The sequence below is a fragment of the Elgaria multicarinata genome, chromosome 13 (genome assembly GCF_023053635.1).
Source record: "Elgaria multicarinata webbii isolate HBS135686 ecotype San Diego chromosome 13, rElgMul1.1.pri, whole genome shotgun sequence".
NCBI lineage: Eukaryota > Metazoa > Chordata > Lepidosauria > Squamata > Anguidae > Elgaria > Elgaria multicarinata.
Genome location: NC_086183.1, coordinates 29,748,156 through 29,770,706, shown reverse-complemented (window position 1 = coordinate 29,770,706; position 22,551 = coordinate 29,748,156). Strand labels below are relative to the sequence as shown.

The window sequence follows — 22,551 nt, the reverse complement described above, 5'->3', positions numbered from 1 at the left end:
AAGATCAAGCAAGAGTCACTGCCTTTGCCAAAGTAGCTGTCCAGTTGTCTCTCCCAGTGAAGGAGTTATATACAGCAGTGCTCACTCCCTCCTTCACTTCCTGGGTGGAGCTGGCGCTGGGGAGAGGCAAAAAAAACGCTTTAAAACCTCCAAGCCTGCAGTCAGCAAGTCCTAGCAGGAGTGGTAAAATTACAGCCTTTCCTGCAGAGGAAGAAAGACGGGCCAGCTGGCTTCAGGGCGGCAGCAGCAGCAGCAGCAGGAGCCGCGGCAATCGGAGCACAGCCGTCTTGGGATCTCCCAGTCCCGGTGCTGGATTTGACCCAGGTCTCTACAGCGTGCCACATTCCTGAGAGCTCCGGGTGCTTTTTGACTTTGGCAACCCTCGCGCCACTTGCTTTGCCAAGGAAGGTTCCTTGGAATCCAACCGGAGAGACCGGGTGTCGACCTGCCCAGGCGAGGATGGCCATTCGGGCGGATGTGGTGGGCTGCCAAGGGTAAACCCGGGCGCATCCGGCATCCTTGCGTATGGGCGGCATTGGTGCCAGGCAGCCCCTGCGAAGCCGGCGGTGAGTCTCTTGTCACCTCTGTGCATCAGCAGCCCAGAAAGCCAAGCCGGTTCAAGCAGCAAGTTGTCCGTCTGGGGTGGAGAGGGAAAGTCGCTTCATATTTAGAGGGACTTGGTGGTCCATTGCGACTCCGGCTTCCGTAGGAAACAGCCTACTTTGTCAGATGCAGGCGCAGGAGGCTTAAGGAAGCACTGAAAGACTATCGAGAAACCCCAGCTGAGAAAGGCGGGGGGATTTATATTTTTAATTTGGTCGCTGAGCTTAAGAGCAAAAGCCAAAAGGTGGGAGGGAGTATGAAGATGTTGGTTTCACGGAGCTGCCGGAGGAAAGGCGGCTCTCCGGGTGCGGCGGGGGCCCACGGCGTGCGGCGGGCCGTGGGCTGGGTCTTCCTCCTGCTGCTCGCCCTAGAACACCTCTGCTGTGCCCTGGCCTTCTCCACTTGCAAGACTCTGGACATGGAGATGATGAAACGCAAGCGGATCGAGGCCATCCGGGGCCAGATCCTCAGCAAGCTCAAGCTGTCCAGCCCTCCCGAGGTGGAAGACGCCGAGTCGCGGGAGTTGTCCGACGACGTCCTGGCGCTCTACAACAGCACCGTAGAGGTGATCAAGGAGATAATGTCCGAAGACCCCAAGGAGACGTCACAGGAAGAGTACTACGCCAAGGAGGTGCACAGGTTCAACATGCTGCCACCCAACGACGGTGAGGCCAACGTTGAGGGCGGGCGGGCGGAAAGTGTGTGCTTGTGTGTGTGTACAAGTGCAGGCAATGTGATCTAGTGGTTAGAGCAGGCCTAAAAACCAGGATGTGGTTGGGAGGGGTGTGTGTGTGTGAGACTGAGCCTACCTATTCCTGTCCCTTTAGCACAGCCTTCCTCAACCTGGGGCACTCCAGATGTGTTGGACTGCATCTCCCAGAATGCAGAGATCTTGGAGTTGTAGTCCAACACATCTGGAGCGCCCCAGGTTGAGGAAGGCTGCTTAGCAGCCTGACATAGAAAAATACTGACATAGAGAAATTAAGCGGATGAAAGCTTCCCCGATGTGTGGAGATACTGTGATGGAATTTCTCAGTATTGGCTGTTAAGGTGAGGATCAGGGCTGGTAACCTAGGTAAGATCAGGCCTGTGCCATGTGTGACCCACTGTCAGAGCACCTGCCGAGTGTACGGTGGCCCACTAGGGCCTTGGCAAACATCATATTTTGCTGCCTGCCTGGGACTGCAGAAGAGGGAAGTTGATAAGCACCCGGTAGGCTGCTCTATATGGACTGAGAGACACCAACGGGTGGCCTTATGAGAGGGACGGGGCTCTTGGCCTCAGCCTTCCCATCTGTAAAATGGGCACAATGTTGATTTACCTTAACGGTGTTGTTTGAGGGATGACAGGGAAAAGGACATATTTGTTACCTGCACTGAAATTTTGGGATGGGACGGTAAAGGGTGCGCATCTAGAACATAAGCAAAAATGTTTTTGAACGTTCTGTGTTAAAGTGAGAAATATATATATAGCTACTCTGAAACATGGACCATTGTGAACTAATTCAGTACTACCTACCAATGCCTTGTGACAAAAGGGGTACCAGGCTTGTCAGTTTTCTTTTTCTGGCCCTGCTCCTGTGCTTTTAACAGCAGCCCCCAAGCAGAGATTTGACAGTTTGAGCTTTTGGGGGGGCGGGGGGGGGGGAAGACGGGGACAAGGAGATCAAGTGACAGGAAACGCTTCACCTGTTGAATTTCTCTCTGTGTATGTGGTGCGTTTAAAGGCACAGGCACAGGCACAGGGCCGGTTGCCGAACTGGTAAATGTAATGGGACAAGGCTGCAACGGACGAGGAAGCGTTCTCCCGTACCCCCAGAAATGAAGGACAGCAACGCCAAGTCAAGGCAGAGCTGCAGATGAGCACAGCTGGTTCGTGGGGTGTGTGTGTGTGTGTGTGTGCTGCTCCCGCCACAGCTGGAACTTGGCATGGGTCAAGCTGTTCACCGAGGTGTCCATGAGGGCAGGCCCTTGATGTGAAGTCTTTTATTTGTTCCCAAAAAACTGGGGCAGTAATCCAGTTTACTGCTTTTTTAGCTGTCAATATTGGCAGCCAGATGGAACACAGCATTACTGGTTGGAGCAACCCAATACGAGCTGCAGGCCGGGATCACAGCTCAGGGGTAAAGCACATGATTTGCATGCACAAGCGCTAAGAAGCCAGGTAGCAGGCAGAAACCCTGGAGAGCAGCTACCGCTGAGTCCGCACAAGCAATGCTTGGGCTAAATCAGTGGTTCCCAAAGTGGGCGGCACTGCCCCCTTGGGGGCGGTGGGATTGCATAGGGGGGCGTTAAGAGGCAAGGAGGCGGCAGGGGGGCGTTCGAGGTGGTCTTTTCCGAGAAGCGCCTCTCCAGAAGATCTTAAAACCCAGGGACATTTTTATGGGAGAAGGTAGTTTGGTCCCAAGCCATATAGGGGAAGAATCCACACATGTATTAATACCGTTTAAGAAGAGTCCTTTTAATGGTGAATTGAAATGTTTCAAAAGCATCAAAACGTTAATGAAGAGACATACCCTACTTGGTATGCCCCGCCATGCCGGCTGCAAAACAGAGGCGTTCGCTCTCTTTTTCCTCCCTCCCTCAGCAAGCTTGTGGCAGGTGCTTCAGATTTTGAATAAACATTCAATTAATTGTTACTGTTTTGAATTTTATTGTTATTATCTTCCTTAGTGGGTCGTTGAAAACGGCTATTCTGAATAATGATTTTTATAGGGTAGGGTAGGGGGCACTGGGCATGAGTTTGTGGAACCAAGGGGGCGGTTACCTGAAAAAGTTTGGGAACCACTGGGCTAAATGGACCAATGGTTTGACCCAGCTTGGGAATGGTGGGGTGAGAAAGGAGCCTAGATGTTCAGATATAATCGCATTCAGCTTGACAGCCCTACTGTCATGCCAGAAACTTTGGGGCGGGACAGGGGGAGGAGGGAGGCAAGCTGCCGGCATTCCGTTATCAGCGAAGTTGACTCTGCACATGCTCAGAGGCTATCGTTAGGTCACACGTCCAAATCTGAGCCTTGGCACTTTGTTTTTGACCCAGTTTAAACTCTAGGCTCACATTTCCGAACCCCCACCGGCGCTTTTAGGGACAAGTTGATGAGCCCTCCCTTGGAACGGCTCTTGGATACTGCCATAAGATCCATGCAGTCCTACCACCCCAATTAGCAGTGTGAGGGAAGGAGAGCGAGGACCCCCCCCCAATCCCTTCAGTCTTCCACTTCCGTTCTTGTTGCACGAAGATTCGGCCTGCGGTGTTGTGGTTGTTGTGCAAATACATCCCCCTCCCCAGTCGTCGTAAAGGCAGCACCCGTGGGAAGGCTGCTTCTTTTGATGGTTGGAGCCTTGTTTGCAAAATCAGCTTTCTACAAGGGGAGCAGCGGTTGGGGAGGTGGGTGAGAAAGGAGATTGGATGGTCAGACCTTACTATTTCCTGTAAAAATGCAGGGCTCAGCAACTCCCAGGGTAGCCTCACCACTTCTCTCCCCGAAGGCTGCCGGTTGCCAACGTGTTGTAATGTATTCGGTTGCGGCAGGCCGAAATTTGCGCCTTCCTTTTTCGTATTCAGTCGCTTATTCGGCTTGCAAACATTTCTGCAGCGGCCCTGTTCCTGCGACATTAACAGCGGCTTGACTCGCGCAAATGTAACAGGAGAACCTTTTCCCCATCCTTGCGCCTCCGTGCCACAGAACGTGTCACCTTGTCAGTTACTGCACGTTGAGCTAAAGGCACAGAAGCAGGGCCAATTAAATAATAAAAAATAAAAAAATTGGCAACCCAAGCATTGGGTCCTATTAGCTCTCTCCGGCCTTCTGCAACACTTTCTGGGCAGCGGATGCCTCCCTTTTTGCTTTCTTTCCACCTTCTTTAGCAGTTTGTTCCTGCTACCCGAAAACTAGCATCCTGAATGTCCACGAGCTGCCAGGAGCGGGAGGCCAGAGATGCAAACTTAGGATCAATAAAATTGGCGGGGGGGGGGGGGGAGGGTTGTCGCTGAGCCCAAAGAGGCCAGAATGTGGAAAGCTCCAGCTTTAACTCACGGATCTGAGGATCCCACCCAGACTGTAGCCGTCTCAAGCCAGTTCGGGGTGTAATTACCTGGCTGGGAGTGGCTGGCATGCAGCCTAAACGGAACTACGGCCCCCAGGCAGGGGTGGAAAGCTTGTATGTTTCGTGTAGTCTCTTGGAGATAAGATGGCACGCTGGATAGCATCAGCACGTGTCAATTGGTAGGGGCCAAAAGGACGGTTACGGTCTCCGGCTCCGTATGTAAAATCCCTTCTGCTTGGAATGAATTACGCTAGGGCAATGCTTCCCTCTATGCCACCTCACCTGCTAAATTTCCGTATGTCATTGTGTTGCATTCCCCCTTACGGGCCTGCCTGTCCCCTGAGATCTTCAGGGGAGGCCCTTCTCTCGGTCTCACCACCATCACAGGCACACCTGGTGGGAACGCAGGAGAGTGCCTTCTCGGTAGCTGCCCCGGGGCTCTGGAACTCTTTTCCCCGGGAAGCTAGACTGGCTCCCTCCTTGGTGTGTTTCCAGAGGCAGGTGAAAACTTTTTTGTTCCGGCAGGCCTTTGGGGGGTAGTCTGGACCTCTGCTTATGCGTTGCTTATGTATTGGATTTAAAAAAAAAATATTCATATTTTAAATGTTTTTAAAAGTTTTAATACTGTAGCATGTTTAATTATATTTTTAATTTTTGTATATCTCTATATGTTTTAATCACATGTTTTAATTTGTAAAGCTGCTTGAGTCCCAGTATTGGGGAGAAAGGAGGGGAAATTAATAATAATAATAATAATAATAATAATAATAATAATAATAATAACAACAACAACAACAACAACAACAACAACAACAATAGAGAGACAGTGTGGTGTAGTGGTTAGAGTGTTGGACTGGGAGTCGGGAGATCTGGGTTCTAGTTCCCACTCAGCCATGGAAACCCACTGGGTGACTTTGGGCCAGTCACAGATTCTCAGCCCAACCTACCTCACAGGGTTGTTGTTGTAAGGATAAAATGGAGAGGATTATGTATGTTGCCTTGGGTTCCTTGGAGGAAAAAAGGTGGAATATAAATGCAAAAATAAATAAATAAATAAATAAAGCAAGGCCGGAGAAGGAAAAAAGAAAGAAAGAAGCGGGTTGCTTTATTCCTAACCCTCAGCACCCCAATAAATTTAGTGTACTGAAATCAGCCAGCTAATTCCGCTGAATGGCAGTTTTCCAAGTTCCGTTGCTGGATTAGACGAAGGCCCATCTGATAGTCTGACATTCTGTCTTTTGGATGGCTGCAGTGGCTCACAAGCAAACCACAGAGAATATGGCCTTCTCAGCCCAGCCCCTGTTCTTTATTTCTAGTATCTTGTAACCAGAGGTATACTGCTCCTGTGCATGGCGGGTTCCTTTTAGCTAACAGATGTTGACAGTGTTCTTCCCCAGGGCCTGGAGAAGGATCCTGTGCCTTTAAGACTTGCATACAAGCTTTTTCCGGCCCAAGACATTTTGCCTCCTGGGCTGCAGAACACGATCCCATGCATTGTACGAAAGCTGACTGGATGAATCTTCAGTGCTGGTGATGGGACGGCGTCCTCCACTAGCACGCCTGGAAGCAGCAGGCTAGCTTAGGAGGCGCAAGAAAACCTCTGTGGCGCGCAGCTCCAAGACTGTGTCGCCGCCTCCCAACATCTGAGGCAACTGCCTTACTACACCTAATGGTAGGGCCGGCCCTGTGGCAGTGTTTTAAAACTGTGCTCTTAACATGATTGGTGGTACACCACGGGAGTTCTTAGCTCTTGCTGGGACCAGGCAGAGAGTAGCGTGGATCTCTCTCCCAGCACCTATTTCCAGTTCCTATAGCTTGAGGTGGAAGATCTTGGAACCACAAACAGAAAACCGTCTACTGGATGAGTTAAAAGATCTGTGTAGCCCCAGCATCCTGGCCTGAAAAGTAACAGCCAAATGCTTCTGGAAAGCCCACATTCAGGACATGATGGCTACAGCCTTACCCAGCAGCTGGTATTCCAGGCAGACTGCTACAAGAGCTGGAGGTTCTACTTCACTCTCGCGGTCACTAATAGCCACTGAGAGACGTCTCTCTCTTCCGTGACCTTATCTGAACCCCCTCTCAAGCCACCTGAGCCCGTGGCCATCACCACACCTGTGGCCATGAATTCCATAAACGGAATTGCACCTTGTGTGAAGAAGTCCTTCCTTTGGTCTGTCCTGAATCTATGGGTGAGTCTAAGATCTAGTCTTATCGAAGACAGAGAATATATTTATTCATTCATTCATTTATTTATTTATTTATTTATTTATTAAATTTATATACCGCCCCATAGCTGAAGCTCTCTGGGCGGTTTACAAAAGTTTAAAACAGTGAACATTAATAAAGTATACAAAATTTTAAACCATCAAAAATATAAAAACAACAGTATCCATTTAAACAACAACGGTTCTGGGGTCCATTAAAAAAAATTAGCATATGTTGTTAAATGCTGTTAAATGCCTGGGAGAAGAGAAAAGTTTTGACCTGGCACCGAAAAGATAACCATGTTGGCACCAGGCGAGCCTCATCAGGGAGATCATTCCATAATTGGGGGGCCACCACTGAAAAGGCCCTCTCCCTTGTTGCCATTCTCCGAGCTTCCCTCAGAGTAGGCACTCGGAGGAGGACCTTAGATGTGGAGCACAGTGAATGGGTAGGTTCATGTCGGGAGAGGCATTCCGTCAGGTATATATTTCTCCTTTCTCCACATCTTGACAGGCTCCAGATGTGTTTGACTGGGCCATGCTGGCTGGGGCTAATAGGATCTGTAGTCCATCTGGAAGACGCCAGATTGGGGAAAATGGTGTCTATTATGCTCTAGATATTTCTGGAGTGCCAAGATCATGACCTCTGGTCTTGTCTGTGAGCATAAAGGCCCTCCTGCCATGCCCCCGAGTTGGCAATGGGTGGGCCAGGCGTTATTTGGCTGAGATGCCTGCGGTTCCTTCCCCCTCTGCAGGAGGGAATCGGTGGTTATGCCCAGAGCCCCACCTCCTCCACAGAAGAAAAAGACTCTGAAGCTCTGCGGAATGATAAAAAGAAAGCCTTTATGCATGCGCAGAGGGCCTTTCCTTCACCACAGAGTAGCCGCAAGCAGCCCTTCCCAAACCAAGGACTAGGGAGAAAGCCTGGTTTTCTGCCCCCAACGTGAGAGGAACCAGCGATACAAAGCATGGGATGTGGGGTAGGGGGCAACCCGCAAATGGCCGTCATGTGGTTAAGTTTCCTGTTATGACAGAGATCAAGCCAAGCTTTTCCAGCGTGACATGAATGATGGGTGTGTATGAAACAGATAGCAGGAACTCCATGGCTCGACGCTTCCGTGGCCTTTCTCCGTGGTAAGAAGGGCCCCTTTTCTTGGTTGCTTCGTTCTATTGATTTTTTTTAACCCTGGCCTATAGCAGCTGGGTTATTTATTTATTTAACATTTATATCCTGCCCTATATCGTTACGATCTCAGGGCAGCATACAGATAAAACAATAAATAATACACACACCTAAGAAACGTAGCAAACCATTAATCAAGTTAAAACCAGTATGATATTTTAAAGCAATAAAAACCTGTGCTTTGCAAGCATTATTATGGTCCCCCGCCCCAACTAAGAAAGTCTGGTATTTTTTAGAAATGGCAGAATGAGAGTCTCCTGTGATTGCACAGTTCCACTGTACTACAGTGCAATTTAATGGTTGTATAATGAAACATAGAAAGGCCAAGGAATGAAAACCTTGGGGGGAAAACATGTGTAAAAGAGTTGATTTTAATCCCACCAAGAATACGGAACCAGAAGCCTCGGTAAAAGTGCAGCATAAAAGCCTCATGTGGAAATGGCTCTTCCGTTTCTCTTTAGAATGCCACTGGGGAGGGCGCAGATCATTTGGCTAAAATTCGGGTGAGTGAGGTGGAGCTTGAGGATTTCATTTGAGGGCTGTTACTCCCCGCTACCTTTATAATTCAAGCACTGACTACTAGCTCTAAAGATAAGGGTGGGTGAGGAATAGGGAGGGAACGGACAGTGCCAGGCCAAAGAGCTTTGCAGATTTTTCAGGCCCCACACGGTGCAATCACCTACATAGGATAACCATGAATGTTAAAGGCCCACAGTAGTCCCCTGTGTACCCCAACGTCCTTTACGTGACTATATTGTGGAGTGGAGAGCTGGCGTGCCCTGCCAGTGTGTTCTCCCTGAAAATGAGGCGACGCTAGTTATTATCAGGACATCCTTCCAAATACAGAAGAGGTAGAAGCATCTGGATCCAGCAAATTTGAGAAAATTGCCTCACCTCCTGGTGGTGGTGGTGGTGGTGGTGGTATTATTATTATTATTATTATTATTATTATTATTATTATTATTATTATTACATTTATATCCCACCTTTTTTCCTCAAAGGAACCCAAGGCAACATACATAATCCTCCTCTCCGTTTCATCCTCACAACAACAACCCTGTGAGGTAGGTTGGGCTGAGAGTCTGTGACCGGCCCAAAGTCACTCGGTGGGTTTCCATGGCTGAGTGGGGGCTAGAACCCAGATCTCCCGACTCCCAGTCCAACACTTTAGCCACTACACCACACCGGCTCTCTTTCTTTAAGAAATATTGCCTATTTCTTTAAGAAGTTTATACCCTGACTTATGGAAGCACATAGCTTCCAAGCCGGCTTAAGGAACAAAAATGAAAGCGATTCAAATGGAATTGGAAGCCACAGATCAGCTAAGAAATTCAAAAGCACCAGCCTTAGCGCAAGAAACCCCATGGCCGGAGGTAAAACGCTGCTAAAAGCTTGAGCTAGAGGATAAAATAGTTTTTATATGGCGCCTGAAACAGCAGAGAAGTCTAGTAGCACCCCCACCCTAAACTCTGAAGGGAGAGGCGCCAGCAGTAAGGCCCCAGCTGACCACGTCAGTGCACTTGCTGGTTTATATGGGGGTGGGGGTGGGAGGCTGTCCTGCAGAACCCCCATTTAGAGATTCATCGTTTCTCCCCATTTTACAGTAGAGGGAAACTGAGGCTGACAGTTGGACGCCATGATCTGCTCCCAAGAGAACCTAACCATCCTCTTATCTCTGGGGATGTAATACTGGAAAGTCCCAAAATGGCCTGGGAATTTCCTTGGGCTGATAAGCAGGGCCTGTTTAATGGAGACACCTTTATCTCTGCCTTTTCAGCTGTAAAACATAAATCCTCAATTTGCAAGACATTGCGGTCTCCACGCACGAGAATCATGTGGCCACACGGAAACTTAAAAGAACGGAAGCAGGAGTCCTGACCTCTCTTCTTAGTTCTGATAGGGAAGCAATGCCCAGTTGCGAGGGAGTGGGTGTGCAATGAGAGGCGGTGTGGTTGTCGTCTTCGTTGTTTGCAGCATGCAGATGCAGCAATGGGAACAAGTTTGCTGCTGGATTTCTGCTGGGTTTCACAAAACTTTTAAGAGCAAGAAAAAGTTGGCAATCTTATAAAAATGCCTGGTTTCATTCTGGATTCTTTGAAGGGATGAGGACTTCAGCGATGGCTCTATACGTCTGCAAAGAACCAAGGCTGATTTTTATTTACAGCTATTTTTAACTGCTGTTGCTCTTCTACCTATAGCAAGTATAGAAATCACCTACTGATTTCTGTTAGAGGCAGAGGAGCAGGGTAGGTCAGTATTTTTCTCATCAGTTGGCAACCTCAGAGCTCTGGGTCAAAAGGCAGCAGAGACATTTAATGGATACAAGGTTTAGAAGCCAGAAAGAGTGCCAACTTTATTTTTCGTCCCTGTTCTTCTGTCTCCTCTAAGGCCCCCAAAGTGGTGTAATACAGATTCACATACAGTCTGATGGAAACAGAATAAAGCAAATGAACACTTTCCTCCCTACTTAAATTTCCAGGCCCGAAAAAAGTCTGAGCATGCTAAATTTCTCCTCTCTAGGCTTCTGTTAAAAACACAAGAGTAGCAACAGATGAAAAGGGTGTCAGCCATAGAACTGAGAGAGACTGTGAGGCAAGACTTCTTAGGGAAAAGTTTTCCCCAAAAGCTTTAGAAAGACAAGAATTTCTGCTTGTCCTGCAGCTATCAAATTTCTCTCTCCTTCCTCTGGCTCACTTACTCCCATATGCTCTGAACTCTTAATTTGCTTCACATGAAACGGGAATATCTTGCTTTCATGTATCAAACATAATTTGAGAAGAAGAAGATTCCCCTTAACATTGTGGCCTTCGTTGCCGAGAGAAGGATTTGCAGGGCAGCTGATTTGCCCGTGTGTGTGTGTATGTGTGTGTGTCTGGGACAAGATGGGATGAGGAACCGGAGTCAAAGACCCCTTTGATCCTACAAGGAAGCTTAAAAATAGACTCTTCCTGAAGCATAAATAGATGCTGTGACGCTGTCGTATGGTTAAAAAAGATGGTGCTTTCGTTCTGGGGTGTGTCGCTGGCCCGTGGCCTACATCAGCTAGCTTTCTGAGAGCGAGTGTGGCACAGCGGCTGCAAGAACTGAACCGGAGAAACCTGGGGGCAAATTCGTGTTCAGCAACGGAACTCATTCACCAGTCCAGTCATTCTGTTTCTGCCTAACCTACCTTGCAGGGCGGCAGGAAAGAAGTGGGATCGCCCATTGCAGCCTTCCCCAGCTTGGCTGGCTGGGGGATGATAGGAGCTGTAGTCTAACGAGGGCAAAGGGACAGAACTAGCGGTCGAGTTTGCTATTTAAGTCATTTATGTATTTCAAATATTTCTAGACTCCCTTTCTGGCCAGGAGCCCTTGCAATTATGGGGTGGGGGGAAAGAGAGACACAAGGGAACCGCACCTCCTGACGTCCCCTAACTTGAACCAGCTAATGGCTTTTCCGTAGTGCTCTAGGAACAGTAGCTAATGGGGCTATTTTGCCCCCCCCCCAATTTGAACACTGTAATTGCCGTGGCCTTCTTCCACTGCCTTTGAACATTGCAAAGGCAGTCCACGCTGCCTTGGTCTTAAATCCCGCTGAATTCCACAGGGCTTGTTTCTAGGTAAACAAGCAGAGGACTGGGCTCCAGAATGCAAGCAGCAAGAACTTGGATATAAATGTGAAAGGCATCTGAAACCAGGGTTTCTACGCTCCTTCTGAGGGTCACGTGGCCTTTGCTTCTCTTCAGCCACTGTCCCTTGCAGATTTAGGCCGAAAAAGGCCCTACAACTCCCAGAATTCCTCAGCCAGCAGTGTTGGATGGGAAATGCTGGGAGCCGGAGGACTTTTTTCTGTTGAGCCTTTATTGTTTTTGGCTTCTTCCCCTGAGAGCCACACGCATAAACCTGGGATGCTTCCAAGTGCTCCTAGCTGGCAGAGCTGAAAAGGCCTTTAGAATTACCAATCGCTATTAATTGACTTAACACATATTTCCGAAATTCTACCCACCGGCAGCAGTTACAAAATCGTGCCAGAACACCCAAGAGAGGACTTGGCAAAGCTACGGGATAGAGAAAGCGATAGGGACGCCAGCATCTTCTTTTTCTAACCAGCGCCTGCTCCTATGCTTTTTAGCAGGAGCTTGATTTGCAAGTGTGGGCAGGCTCTGATGAGAAGCTTTTGCTTGCTGATTTCTGTCCACCAAGTGGCTTCTAATGACACAGCAGCAGGACAGGATAGATTCCCCCCCCCCCAGTCAGTTGGCAACCTCATTGGATGAGTAAATGCCGGCTGGACGAGGTCCGGGAAGCATGAAACGTCAGTGTATGGAGGAGAAAACATTGGCCCGTAGACCAAAACAAGGGTGTTCCTAGGGCTGAGCCAATGAGGACCCAGCCCCAAATCTCTTTGCCACAGCCCTAAAACTATTTCCCAGACCCCTAAGTGTCCACTGGTACACTCACCCCACCCCACCCCACTCCACAGCTTAATTGCCAAGGCAGAAGACAATTTTCAAAGGGGATTGTGACTGGGAAGGGAAAGTTTATCCCGCTCTGCACATGTTGCAATTTAGCCCCTCCTGCGTGGTGATTAAGTGTAGAAAAAAAGTATTTCCATCAGTGCCAACTTTCCTAAGCACGGCTGCCATCTTGGAGGGGACTTACAGGGAGAGAACACTGTTGAGGGCGGAAGCATTACCCCTTCCTTCCGTGTGTGCTCTGAACTTCCCTTAGCGCCCCCCGCCCCATGTGGCAAATAAAGCTTAGACCAGTGGTTCCCAAAGTGGGCGGTACTGCCCCCTTGGGGGCGGTGGGATTGCATAGGGGGGCGTTAAGAGGCAGTGGGGTGGCAGGGGGGCGCTTGAGGTGGTCTTTTCCGAGAAGCGCCTCTCCAGTAGGTCTTAAGACCCAGGGACATTTTTATGGGAGAAGGTAGTTTGGTCTCAGGCCATATAGGGGAAGAATCCACACGTGTATTAATACCATTTAAGAAGAGTCCTTTTAACGGTGAATTGAAATGTTTCAAAAGCACCAAAAAGCTAACGAAGAGACATACCCTGCTTGGTGTGCCCCGCCATGCCGGCTGCAAAACAGAGGCATTTGCTCTCTTTTCCCTCCCTTCCTTGGCAAGTCTGCAGTGGGTGCGTCCTATTTAAAGGGGCTGTGCGCAGGGGGCACTGGGCATGAGTTTGTGGAACCAAGGGGGGGGGTTACCTGAAAAAGTTTGGGAACCACTGCCTTAGACGGACACCGATGCCCATGGAAAGACTGGGCCCCATAAGTCCTAGGTGCTTAGCAACACCCTTGGGACAGGAGGTGCTAATGTGGCATCCTGAAGTGGGGAAGAGGCATCGCCAGTCCATGCCAATAAGCCCCAAACTACCAAGAGAAGGATCCATCCCCGCAACAGAAGAGTTGGCAGTGAAGTCGCAGAGCCTGGCTAGGTCAGGTCAAAGGCCTCCATAGCCCATCATTCTGTTCTCACAGTGGCCAAGCAGCTGTCTGTGGGGAACCTGCAAGCAGGACACATGAGTGCAAGAGCACCCGATTACCCATGTTCCCCAGTAACTAGTATTCAGACAATACAGCCTCTGATCCCGCCGATGGCATGTAGCCATCATGACTAGTTAGCCATTAATCACCTTATCCTCTATGAATTTGTCTAATTTCCTTTGAACGCTATCCAGGTTGGCCATCTCTACATCCCGGGGAAGTAAATTCCCTAGTTTTAACTATGCAAGTTGTGAAGAACAACTTCCTTTAATCTCTCCTGAACCCTCCCTTGATTCAGCTCCATCGGATGACTGTGCTGGATCCTGGTATCACGGGAGAGGGAGAAAGCAGGGATCTTTATCCATTTTTTCCATACCATAAATCTATACACCATAATCATGCCCTCCTCATATTTGTTTTTCAAATTAAATAGCCACGGCGTTATCGCTTTTTGTTGTTGTAGGGTAATGGTGACGTCTGTTACCATTTTTTTGCACGTGAGGTCAGAAAAAAAATGACGGGCGTACAACATCAGATTGGCAGGTTGTGTGCGGGGTGGGTGGGTGGGTTCATATTTAATTGCTCCCCTTCATTGAAAAAAAAAATCCTTCAAGTGGAAAACAGTACAGAAGGCTCTGTACTTAACTTTTTCTTCTTCTTTTTTTTTACTTTCAGGAAAGTTTTTTGTTTGGTGTGGGAGCATTCAAATGTAGCTTTACTCAAGAACAAATGTCGAAATCGGTTTCAAAACAAAACAAAACGCCGAAGCAACATTAAACTGGGTTATACAGGAGGTAGATCTTGATCTACCAGCAGATCTCTGGATGATTTGTGGTAGATCGCCAAAGATTTCTGGCTCCTATTTAACATTAGCAGCAACAAAACGATTTCCCTCACCCCCATCGCTTTAAATTATTCCGCTGAAATCAGGAAAGCCGAAGTATTTTTGTGTGCGGAAGGATCCTGAGGTCTGTGCAATTTTGGTACACAAAACAAATTATTGGGTGCAGAATTGTTTAATTCTAAGTGTGTTTCTTTTGCACCAGGCTCCAGTGGATGGATCTTGGGACACAAGTAAAAAAAGCAAAGTAGACCTTCCAAGCCTGAAATCTGCTCACCACTGTCCTAAAACACAATACCCAAAAAAAACCCACCACCCACTTTTCTTTTAAACCTAAGCCCCACTGGATTCCTTGAACTTGCAGTGCAGTGTTTACACAGAAGTAGGCCCTGTGGTCTTCAGTGGGGCTTACTCCCTGATGTGTTTAGGATTGCAGAACCTAGCAGCCTAATGGTCCTTTAAAGCTCACCAGTAGCCTGGCGTCAGGGCCGGTGCCAGACTATTTTGCGCCCTAGGCAAGGTGAGCTACTTCCAACCCCTCCCCCCAAAATGCCAACTTTGACTTTTAAGAACATATGTTTCCTGGAAAAAATAAGAAGCACAAAACTTGAAACTGCTAAATTTATTTTAAAGTGCAAGAAATACGTCACGCCAATTATAGCAAACAAATTGGAAAGGAACGTCTATGGGTCTAAAATGCATTATTTAATAGGAATATCACCTCCAAATCATCCCCCCCAACTCACACACACACACTCAGCATCACTCACTCCAAACAAACACACGCGTGAACACATGCATTCACTCAAAGACCCAACGCACCCCATTCACCCATACATTCTCTCTCTCTCTCTCTCTCTCTCTCTCTCTCTCTCTCTCTCTCTCTCTCTCTCTCTCTCTCTCTCTCCCGGGCGCATTCCGGAAGTCTGAACGTAGAGCCGCCCCCACCCACCCACCCCGGCATTCCTGGCTTTGCTTCAGCTGGGCGGGCGCCATCTCGCCCACCCAGGCCCAGCTGAATCCTCGGGCCTGGGCAGCTCACAGGCAACGCACGTGAGTGCTGTGCCCGGCGCCCCTCTTAGCTTGGCGCTCTAGGCGGCCGCCTGAGTGGCCTCTATGGTAGCACCGGCCCTGCCTGGCGTTTTATTTGCTGCTCATATTGTAAATTTCTGACGTTAAGTGATTTTCAGATGAACTCATACAAAGGACTTAAATCACCTTGCAGAGGCATGGAGGTCCTGTCAGGTGGTCTTAGAAAGCACGCACACACATGCACATACACACACACACACAAAATTTATGAGTTGTCTTTCGGCAATTAAAATTTACAACTAAAACCCAAAATCGTTTAACAAACATTTTCTCAAGACGTCCTGGGCAGGATCTACACTACTGCTTTAAAACAGTTTATAACAGTAGTGACAACTGTTGTAGGGCAAGAATGGATTCCATATACAGGTTTCAAACTGTTTTCAAAGTGTCATATCCTGTTCGGTGTAGATCTGGCCCTGGAAAGGCAAGTAAATGTGTAAAATGGAACCGTCGCAAAGAAAAACAAGCAACTAAGTTTCCTCCCTGTTTTCTATCTCTCTGTACAGAAAGCTACAGGGATTACAAGAGGAGTGACTACAGTGTCTACTTTGGCTTCAACATATCGCAGATCCGGACTGCTCTCCACGATCCCAACTTGCTGTACCGCGCTGAGCTGAGAATGCGCGCCTCTGGTCCAGATCAGCGGCTGGAGCTTTACCAGGTGTGGTGGGAGGGCCCTCCGGCAGTGGAGGCGGGGGCAGGTGGACTGGGGTGGGGGTGGTCCAGCGTGGTGTGGAAAGGACAGGTTGGAGAGGGGCTACCACGGTACTGAATTCCTCAAATAAATGCTTCCAGGGTTCAAGCAGGCCTAGGAGTTACTGGAAACCTTTCTGTCTAATCCCACACAGGTTGGAAATGTTTATGATTATTAATTGGCAAGAGTGAGAAAGCATCCTAGGCTCAAAGGCATCCTTTTAAAAAATAATAATAATCCAGGATTGGTCTCTGAGATGGAAGCCAAGAGCTGCAGATTATTTCTAATGAGCCTTGGTTCAAATTCAGCCCCAGAAGAGAGTCTGTTACATCGGTGTTTTCATTCAACATCTGAGGAGAAGGAATGAAAAAACAGTAATCTGGTTTTGGAATCAGGGGCTCTGATTCCAATTTTATATCCAATGCTGTGCATGGTCTAAATTGTGCAAAATGAAGGCACCTTTATGGAAATTATATTCATTTACAAAAACGTTTGCCTGCATTAGTCTGAAGCCGAGATGGAACAGCCTGTTGATTTCAGTTTCTTTTAGCTTCTCATTTTCCCACTCTTAAATTTGTTCTATCCCATGTCTGCATCAGCTGGCAACTGAAAATCTGTATACCCATTTTTCTGAATATATCATTTATTTATTTATGATTTATTTAGAATATCTATATACCGCTCCCCATTGAAAGAATTCGGAGCGGTGTACAAGATAAAATGAAAATAAAAACAGAATAAAACAGTTAAAACAAAATTTAAAAGAAGCAAAAACAGAGATTCAAGGCTGCATATTAAGGAAAGGCTTCTTGGAATAAAGATGTTTTTATATGCATTTCTGTACAGAATTTTACCCAATCAGTAGCTTTTAAAAAGGAGTTTCCCTTAATATGACACTATTTTGTACAATTCCCCCCACACACAAAGGTGCACATTTGTTTTGCGTGTGCTTTCCCCTAATAAAATTTGGAAGGGCTCAGCCTCCTTGTCCTTATGCCTTCCGTTGGTCTCCATCTCTTCAGCAACAGCGACACTCCATCAACACCACCACCTGGTACTACCTGGACGGGCGCATGGTTAAGTTGAAGGGCGAGAAGGAATGGCTTTCATTCGACGTCACCGCTGACCTCCGAGTGTGGCTTGCTAGTAAAGGTAAGCGAGGGAGAGGCTGAACCCGTGAGCGAGGGGAGAAGCCCCCATAGCCCAGGCCTGCTAGAGAGAAAGGCTGAATCCCCCCTCCCACCTGGCGGCTCTTCTGGCGCGTCCCAGCGGCGGCGGCTTCTCCTGCAAAACACTATTCTCCCTCGGTGTGTTTGTATTTGCATTTGCGTGTGCAAGCACACACCGAAGAGAGTCCCGGGGAGATGACACCGCAGGGGAGAGCAAGAGGCAGGAGCTGAACTTGTCCGCCTAGCTCACAGTAAACACAGTAAAGAAAGAGGCGCTTCTTTTAGGTACGTCTTTAAAAAAGGTGCCTTCACAACGACGTGTAGATCTGGCCCTGTAGCCTAAAGTGGTATCATCTAGGGCAGCCATCCTCAACCTGGGGCGCTCCAGATGCGTTGGACTGCATCTCCCAGAATGCCCCAGCGAGCTGGCTGGGGCATTCTGGGAGATGCAGTCCAACGCATCTGGAGCGCCCCAGGTTGAGGAAGGCTGGTCTAGGGCAAGCTTTACCACTGGATTTGACAGAAAGTGCCCCCAAAACGACACGTGAAGGACTGCATTGTGGTCGGTTTCTCGCATGTTAAAACGGCAGGCAGACGAGGAGCAGATCTGGGGGAAAGATTTAGCACATGCCGCTCTCTGGTGTGTTTGTTTATTTTGGGTAGGAATGTTTTATGTGGGGAAGCATGCCAAAACATGACATGCATTCCCCATACACACACATACACACACACACACACACACACACACACTTTTACCGTCTGAAGGACTAGCATAGCAGCAAGAAAACTGGGCTAGAAGCGTCATGCCCCCTCCTAAAGTACAGGCTTTCTCTTTGCAGAAAGTTTTGTTTTAAAAAATGCAGCGAGGGTCTCAAATGACTTAAGCCTTACAGTGAGATCTTAAAGTTGGACAGCATTAAAAACGACACACACACCCCAACTTCCAGGCCAATTTGAAGCGGTACAGCCCACTTTACCAGCGTGTTTCATTTTGGCCCAGTTGTCTATTTTGCTATGTCGAACGATGGCTCTAAATGCCGTAGAGGTGTAGTCCGGTTGTGCAAACATTGGCTCTACGTGTCGCAGAGGTGTATATTCAGCTGTGCTGAATGACGGCTCTAAGTGCCAGAGGAGGTCTCGTCTGGCTATGTCAAACCATGGCTCTGAAGTGCCGCAGAGGTGTAGATCCGGCTGTGTCGAACAACGGCCCTAAAAGTGTACATCCGGCTGTGTCGAGCGATCGCTCTGTACGCTGCAGATTCGTTCCAAGGTGCGCACAGGCACTTGTTCCTTCAGGGGCCAGAAATGTAGGGTGACTTCTCCCTGTTTTGCTTTTGCGCCCGAGGCGAAGGCGGGAAGAGGAGGGGCAGCGGAGGGCGGTGGGAAAAAAAACAATGGTGCAATCTGCTGAGTCGGCACGCCACGCCCCGGGCACACCGCCACAGGATTTCGGAAGGTGCCGGATCAAACGCATCTGTGCGTCAGGCAGGCTCAGCCTGCACCACTCCTAGGCTGCTCTCTTTATAGAGGTTGCCAGTGAAAGGGGAGGGAAGCAGAGGGAAATGAAACAGGCCGGGATCATGTAGCGAGCACTTAATTTCTAAAATGGGAGCGGCTAGGTCTCAGGTCTGCCCTGGCGGCCCCTTCACCTCTGGGACCTGAAGCCCTTTTGCCCTTGTGGGTAGAACAGGGGGCGATGGGCATTTGGTAGCAAGAGCGGGGAGCAGATGGGTTAAGAAATAAGGACCCAGTGCTTTCGGGTAGAGATGGGTGCCCTACGAAAAGAACACTCAAAGTGTGTCACTCATGGCCCACTTTCCTCTCCGCTCCGCAAATGGCATTTATTTATTCATTTCAAACATTTGTATCCCGCCCTAAATCACTAGGACCTCAGGGCGGCGTACAGATGAAATCATACAATATAAAACAATAAATATACACAAATTAAACCATGAATCAAGTTAAAACCAGTATATAACCTAAAAGCAGTAAAAACAAAACAGTTTAAACAATGTGCAAACCTGGTGAATTGAACCATCAAAGGCTTTGTTAAAAAGCCATGTTTTCACGTGGCGCCGGAATAGAGCCAGAGTTGGCGCCAGTCAGGCCTCCAAGGGGAGGGCATTCCACAGTCGGGGTGCCACCACAGAGGAAGCCCTGTCCCATGTCCCACCATAGCGCATGTGTTGCGTTGGTGGGATAAGGAGGATTTACTGAAGTGCCAGTAAATCAACCACAACGCTGAAACCCAGAGCGGATGCATGGCCCCACTGGTTTTAGCTCCACGTGCATGTTTATCCTCCACCTGTTGTAGATTGCCAGCTGAATATGAGCCAACAGTGCGATATGGCTGCAAGAAAGGCCAATGCTATTTTGGGCTGCATTAATAGAAGTATAGCTTCCAAATCACGTGAGGTACTGGTTCCTCTCTATTCGGCCCTGGTTAGGCCTCATCTAGAGTATTGCGTCCAGTTCTGGGCTCCACAATTCAAGAAGGACGCAGACAAGCTGGAGCGTGTTCAGAGGAGGGCAACCAGGATGATCAGGGGCCTGGAAACAAAGCCCTATGAAGAGAGACTGAGAGAACTGGGCATGTTTAGCCTGGAGAAGAGAAGATTGAGGGGAGACATGATAGCACTCTTCAAATACTTAAAAGGTTGTCACACAGAGGAGGGCCAGGATCTCTTCTCGATCCTCCCAGAGTGCAGGACACGGAATAACGGGCTCAAGTTAAAGGAAGCCAGATTCCGACTGGACATCAGGAAAAACTTCCTGACTGTTAGAGCAGTACAACAATGGAATCAGTTACCTAGGGAGGTTGTGGGCTCTCCCACACTAGAGGCCTTCAAGAGGCAGCTGGACAACCATCTTCCAGGGATGCTTTAGGGTGGATTCCTGCATTGAGCAGGGGGTTGGACTCGATGGCCTTGTAGGCCCCTTCCAACTCTGCTATTCTATGATTCGATGATCGATTTAAGAAAAGGGGAGGAGAAATCCCAGCCTGCTCTGAATTTGGAGCTGGGCTGTGGAGGAGAAAGCTACATTTGTTTTCAATGGTTTCAATCTTGTTTAATATGTTTAATGTTTAAGTATAATTTTGATCCTTGTACTGTTGCATTATTGTTTTTATTTATTTATTTATATATGATTATGTTGTTGTTTTGTGGTTTTATTATTGTAAACTGCCCTGAGGCCATTTGCCAGTTGGGCTGTGTAGTAGTAGTAGTAGTAGTAGTAGTAGTAGTAGTAGTAATAATAATAATAATAATAATAATAATAATAATAATAATAATAATATCAATATCATATCAATCACCAGCATCACAGCACATTTTTTTAACAGGAAACCTTCAGAAACTTGGCCTACCAAAATACATCCACACCAACACCCAGAAAGCAACCATACTTAAAACATGTTCAGTAGCCAGGAAATTTCTGAATCAGTAAAAGACAGCATGACTTGGCAAAGCCGGTCCTGTTCATCTAGAAAAAAGACCATGAGTGAGAAAAGAGGTGGTGATGATGAGGATGAGGATGAGGATGAGGATGATATATGGACCCAGTCACTTCTTTCTTCAGCCTCGACAGTGGGGAGGGGTGTTTCCACGAGGTGTGTTCCTCCAGGGTTGTGGGTTCGAATCCTTCACTCGCCCCTGCTGAAAGCTACAAACATGACACGAAATCCATCTTGGTGCATTTCAGAGCCCCTGGGAAGATTCCGCCTGAGCGCCCATTGTTCCTGTGAGAGCAGCCCTGAGCAACTGAAAGTGGAGATAGAAGGTAAAGGCTAGGGAACGGCGGTGCGGGTTGGGACACCCCTCTTTCCTTTCGTCTCTTGCCTGCAAGAGCTGGGTGTCTACAGCTGGCGAGCAGAGTCCTGGCAGATTCCGCCTTCAGGACGAGACTTGTCTCTTTCTGGGAATCGGGCCCAGGGCACTTCCTCATCCCAACACCCATGCTTGACATTCCTTCTGCCCAGGGTGAAATGGGGCGCAGGTGTCGGGCCAGTTCTAGCGACTCTATCCTGCCGTCTACCACGTGATCCAGCATGGTGGGAATCTCCTCTAGGGGGCAGCGTGAAGCACAAGGGCACACGCTTCTGCGTACGCACACGCACACGCAGCCTGGCACACATGCTGAGTTTCGTCAACTAAAAATAGGCCCTTGTGTTGAGAGAGCAGGCCTTCAGGATAGGGCCCACGGACAGGCTGATTTTGTGGTATTTCCGGTAGCTGGCACACCCCATTTAAGAACTCCAGAAAATGTTGCTTTCAGAATGTAGCTTTGCCTGCATTTTTTTTTTTTTAATTTCCCCCCTGAATTAAAATGGACACTTTTCACACATACACAGCTTGTGAATGACGGCCCTAAGTCAGCATGGTGTAGTGTGGAGTAGTGCTAAACTGTTGGGCTGGGAGTCGGGAGATCCGGGTTCTAGTCCCCATTCGGCCATAGAAACCCACTGGGTGACTTTGGCCCAGTCACAGACTCTCAGCCCAACCTACCTTACAGGGTTGTTGTTATGAGGATAAAGTGGAGAGGAGGAGGATTGAGGATTGCGTATGCCACCTTGGGTTCCTTGGAGGAAAAAAGGCGGGATATAAAAGCAATAAATAAGTAATACTAATATTTTGGTTGCCCCGACCTGTTGGCTAGGCAGGCGTCATGCTCTGCGGGGCGGAGTTGTGAAGGAGGCCAAATCACAGATCATGGAGTTGGGAGGAATGTAGAAGTCAACTCACCTGACCCCTCTGCCGCAAGGCAGCGCCGTCAGACTCCTCCACGCACGCACACACGCCTAGCGTCCTGCGCGCTTCCGATCAGAGTGGGCAACAAACCATGTCCTACGGCTTGATGCTGGCGAAGCAAACAGCTCTGGGAAGCCGGCCAAGCTACAAGTCACAGCAGTCTTCTCCAAATTGCGGCTCTCCAGATGTGTTGTACTACAACTCCTATGCTGGCTGGGCGGTGTGCGCTGGGAATTGAAATCCAACACGGCAGGTTGGAGAAGCCTGGATTACTCGCAAGTTGCTTTACTAAGCTATGGGTATGGGGTTTGGGTGTGTGTGTGGAGTTTTTTTTGTCTTCTCACTGTGTGGCTCGATTTGCGTTTGCAAGAATCATCTACGCATTGATTCATTTGCGAAGGGGGCAGCTCACAGGTCTCCTTCTCTTCTCCTTCCCCTCTTTCTGCCCTGGATTTCCAGCCAGTTGCAGGGACACGTGGCCTGCGCCGCTTGGCAGGGC

General features: G+C 48.6%; 1 protein-coding gene across 1 annotated transcript in view; it reads left to right on the top strand.

Moving 5' to 3' along the window:
- Window positions 1-22,551, top strand: part of TGFB1 (transforming growth factor beta 1) — a 29,002-nt gene continuing 6,451 nt past the window's right edge. The window contains exons 1-4 of the mRNA XM_063139723.1: window positions 1-1,268; window positions 15,948-16,102; window positions 17,158-17,287; window positions 21,007-21,084. Coding sequence (XP_062995793.1) covers window positions 860-1,268; window positions 15,948-16,102; window positions 17,158-17,287; window positions 21,007-21,084 — 772 coding nt within the window. The 5' untranslated portion in view covers window positions 1-859. The remainder of the gene's footprint in view (window positions 1,269-15,947; window positions 16,103-17,157; window positions 17,288-21,006; window positions 21,085-22,551) is intronic.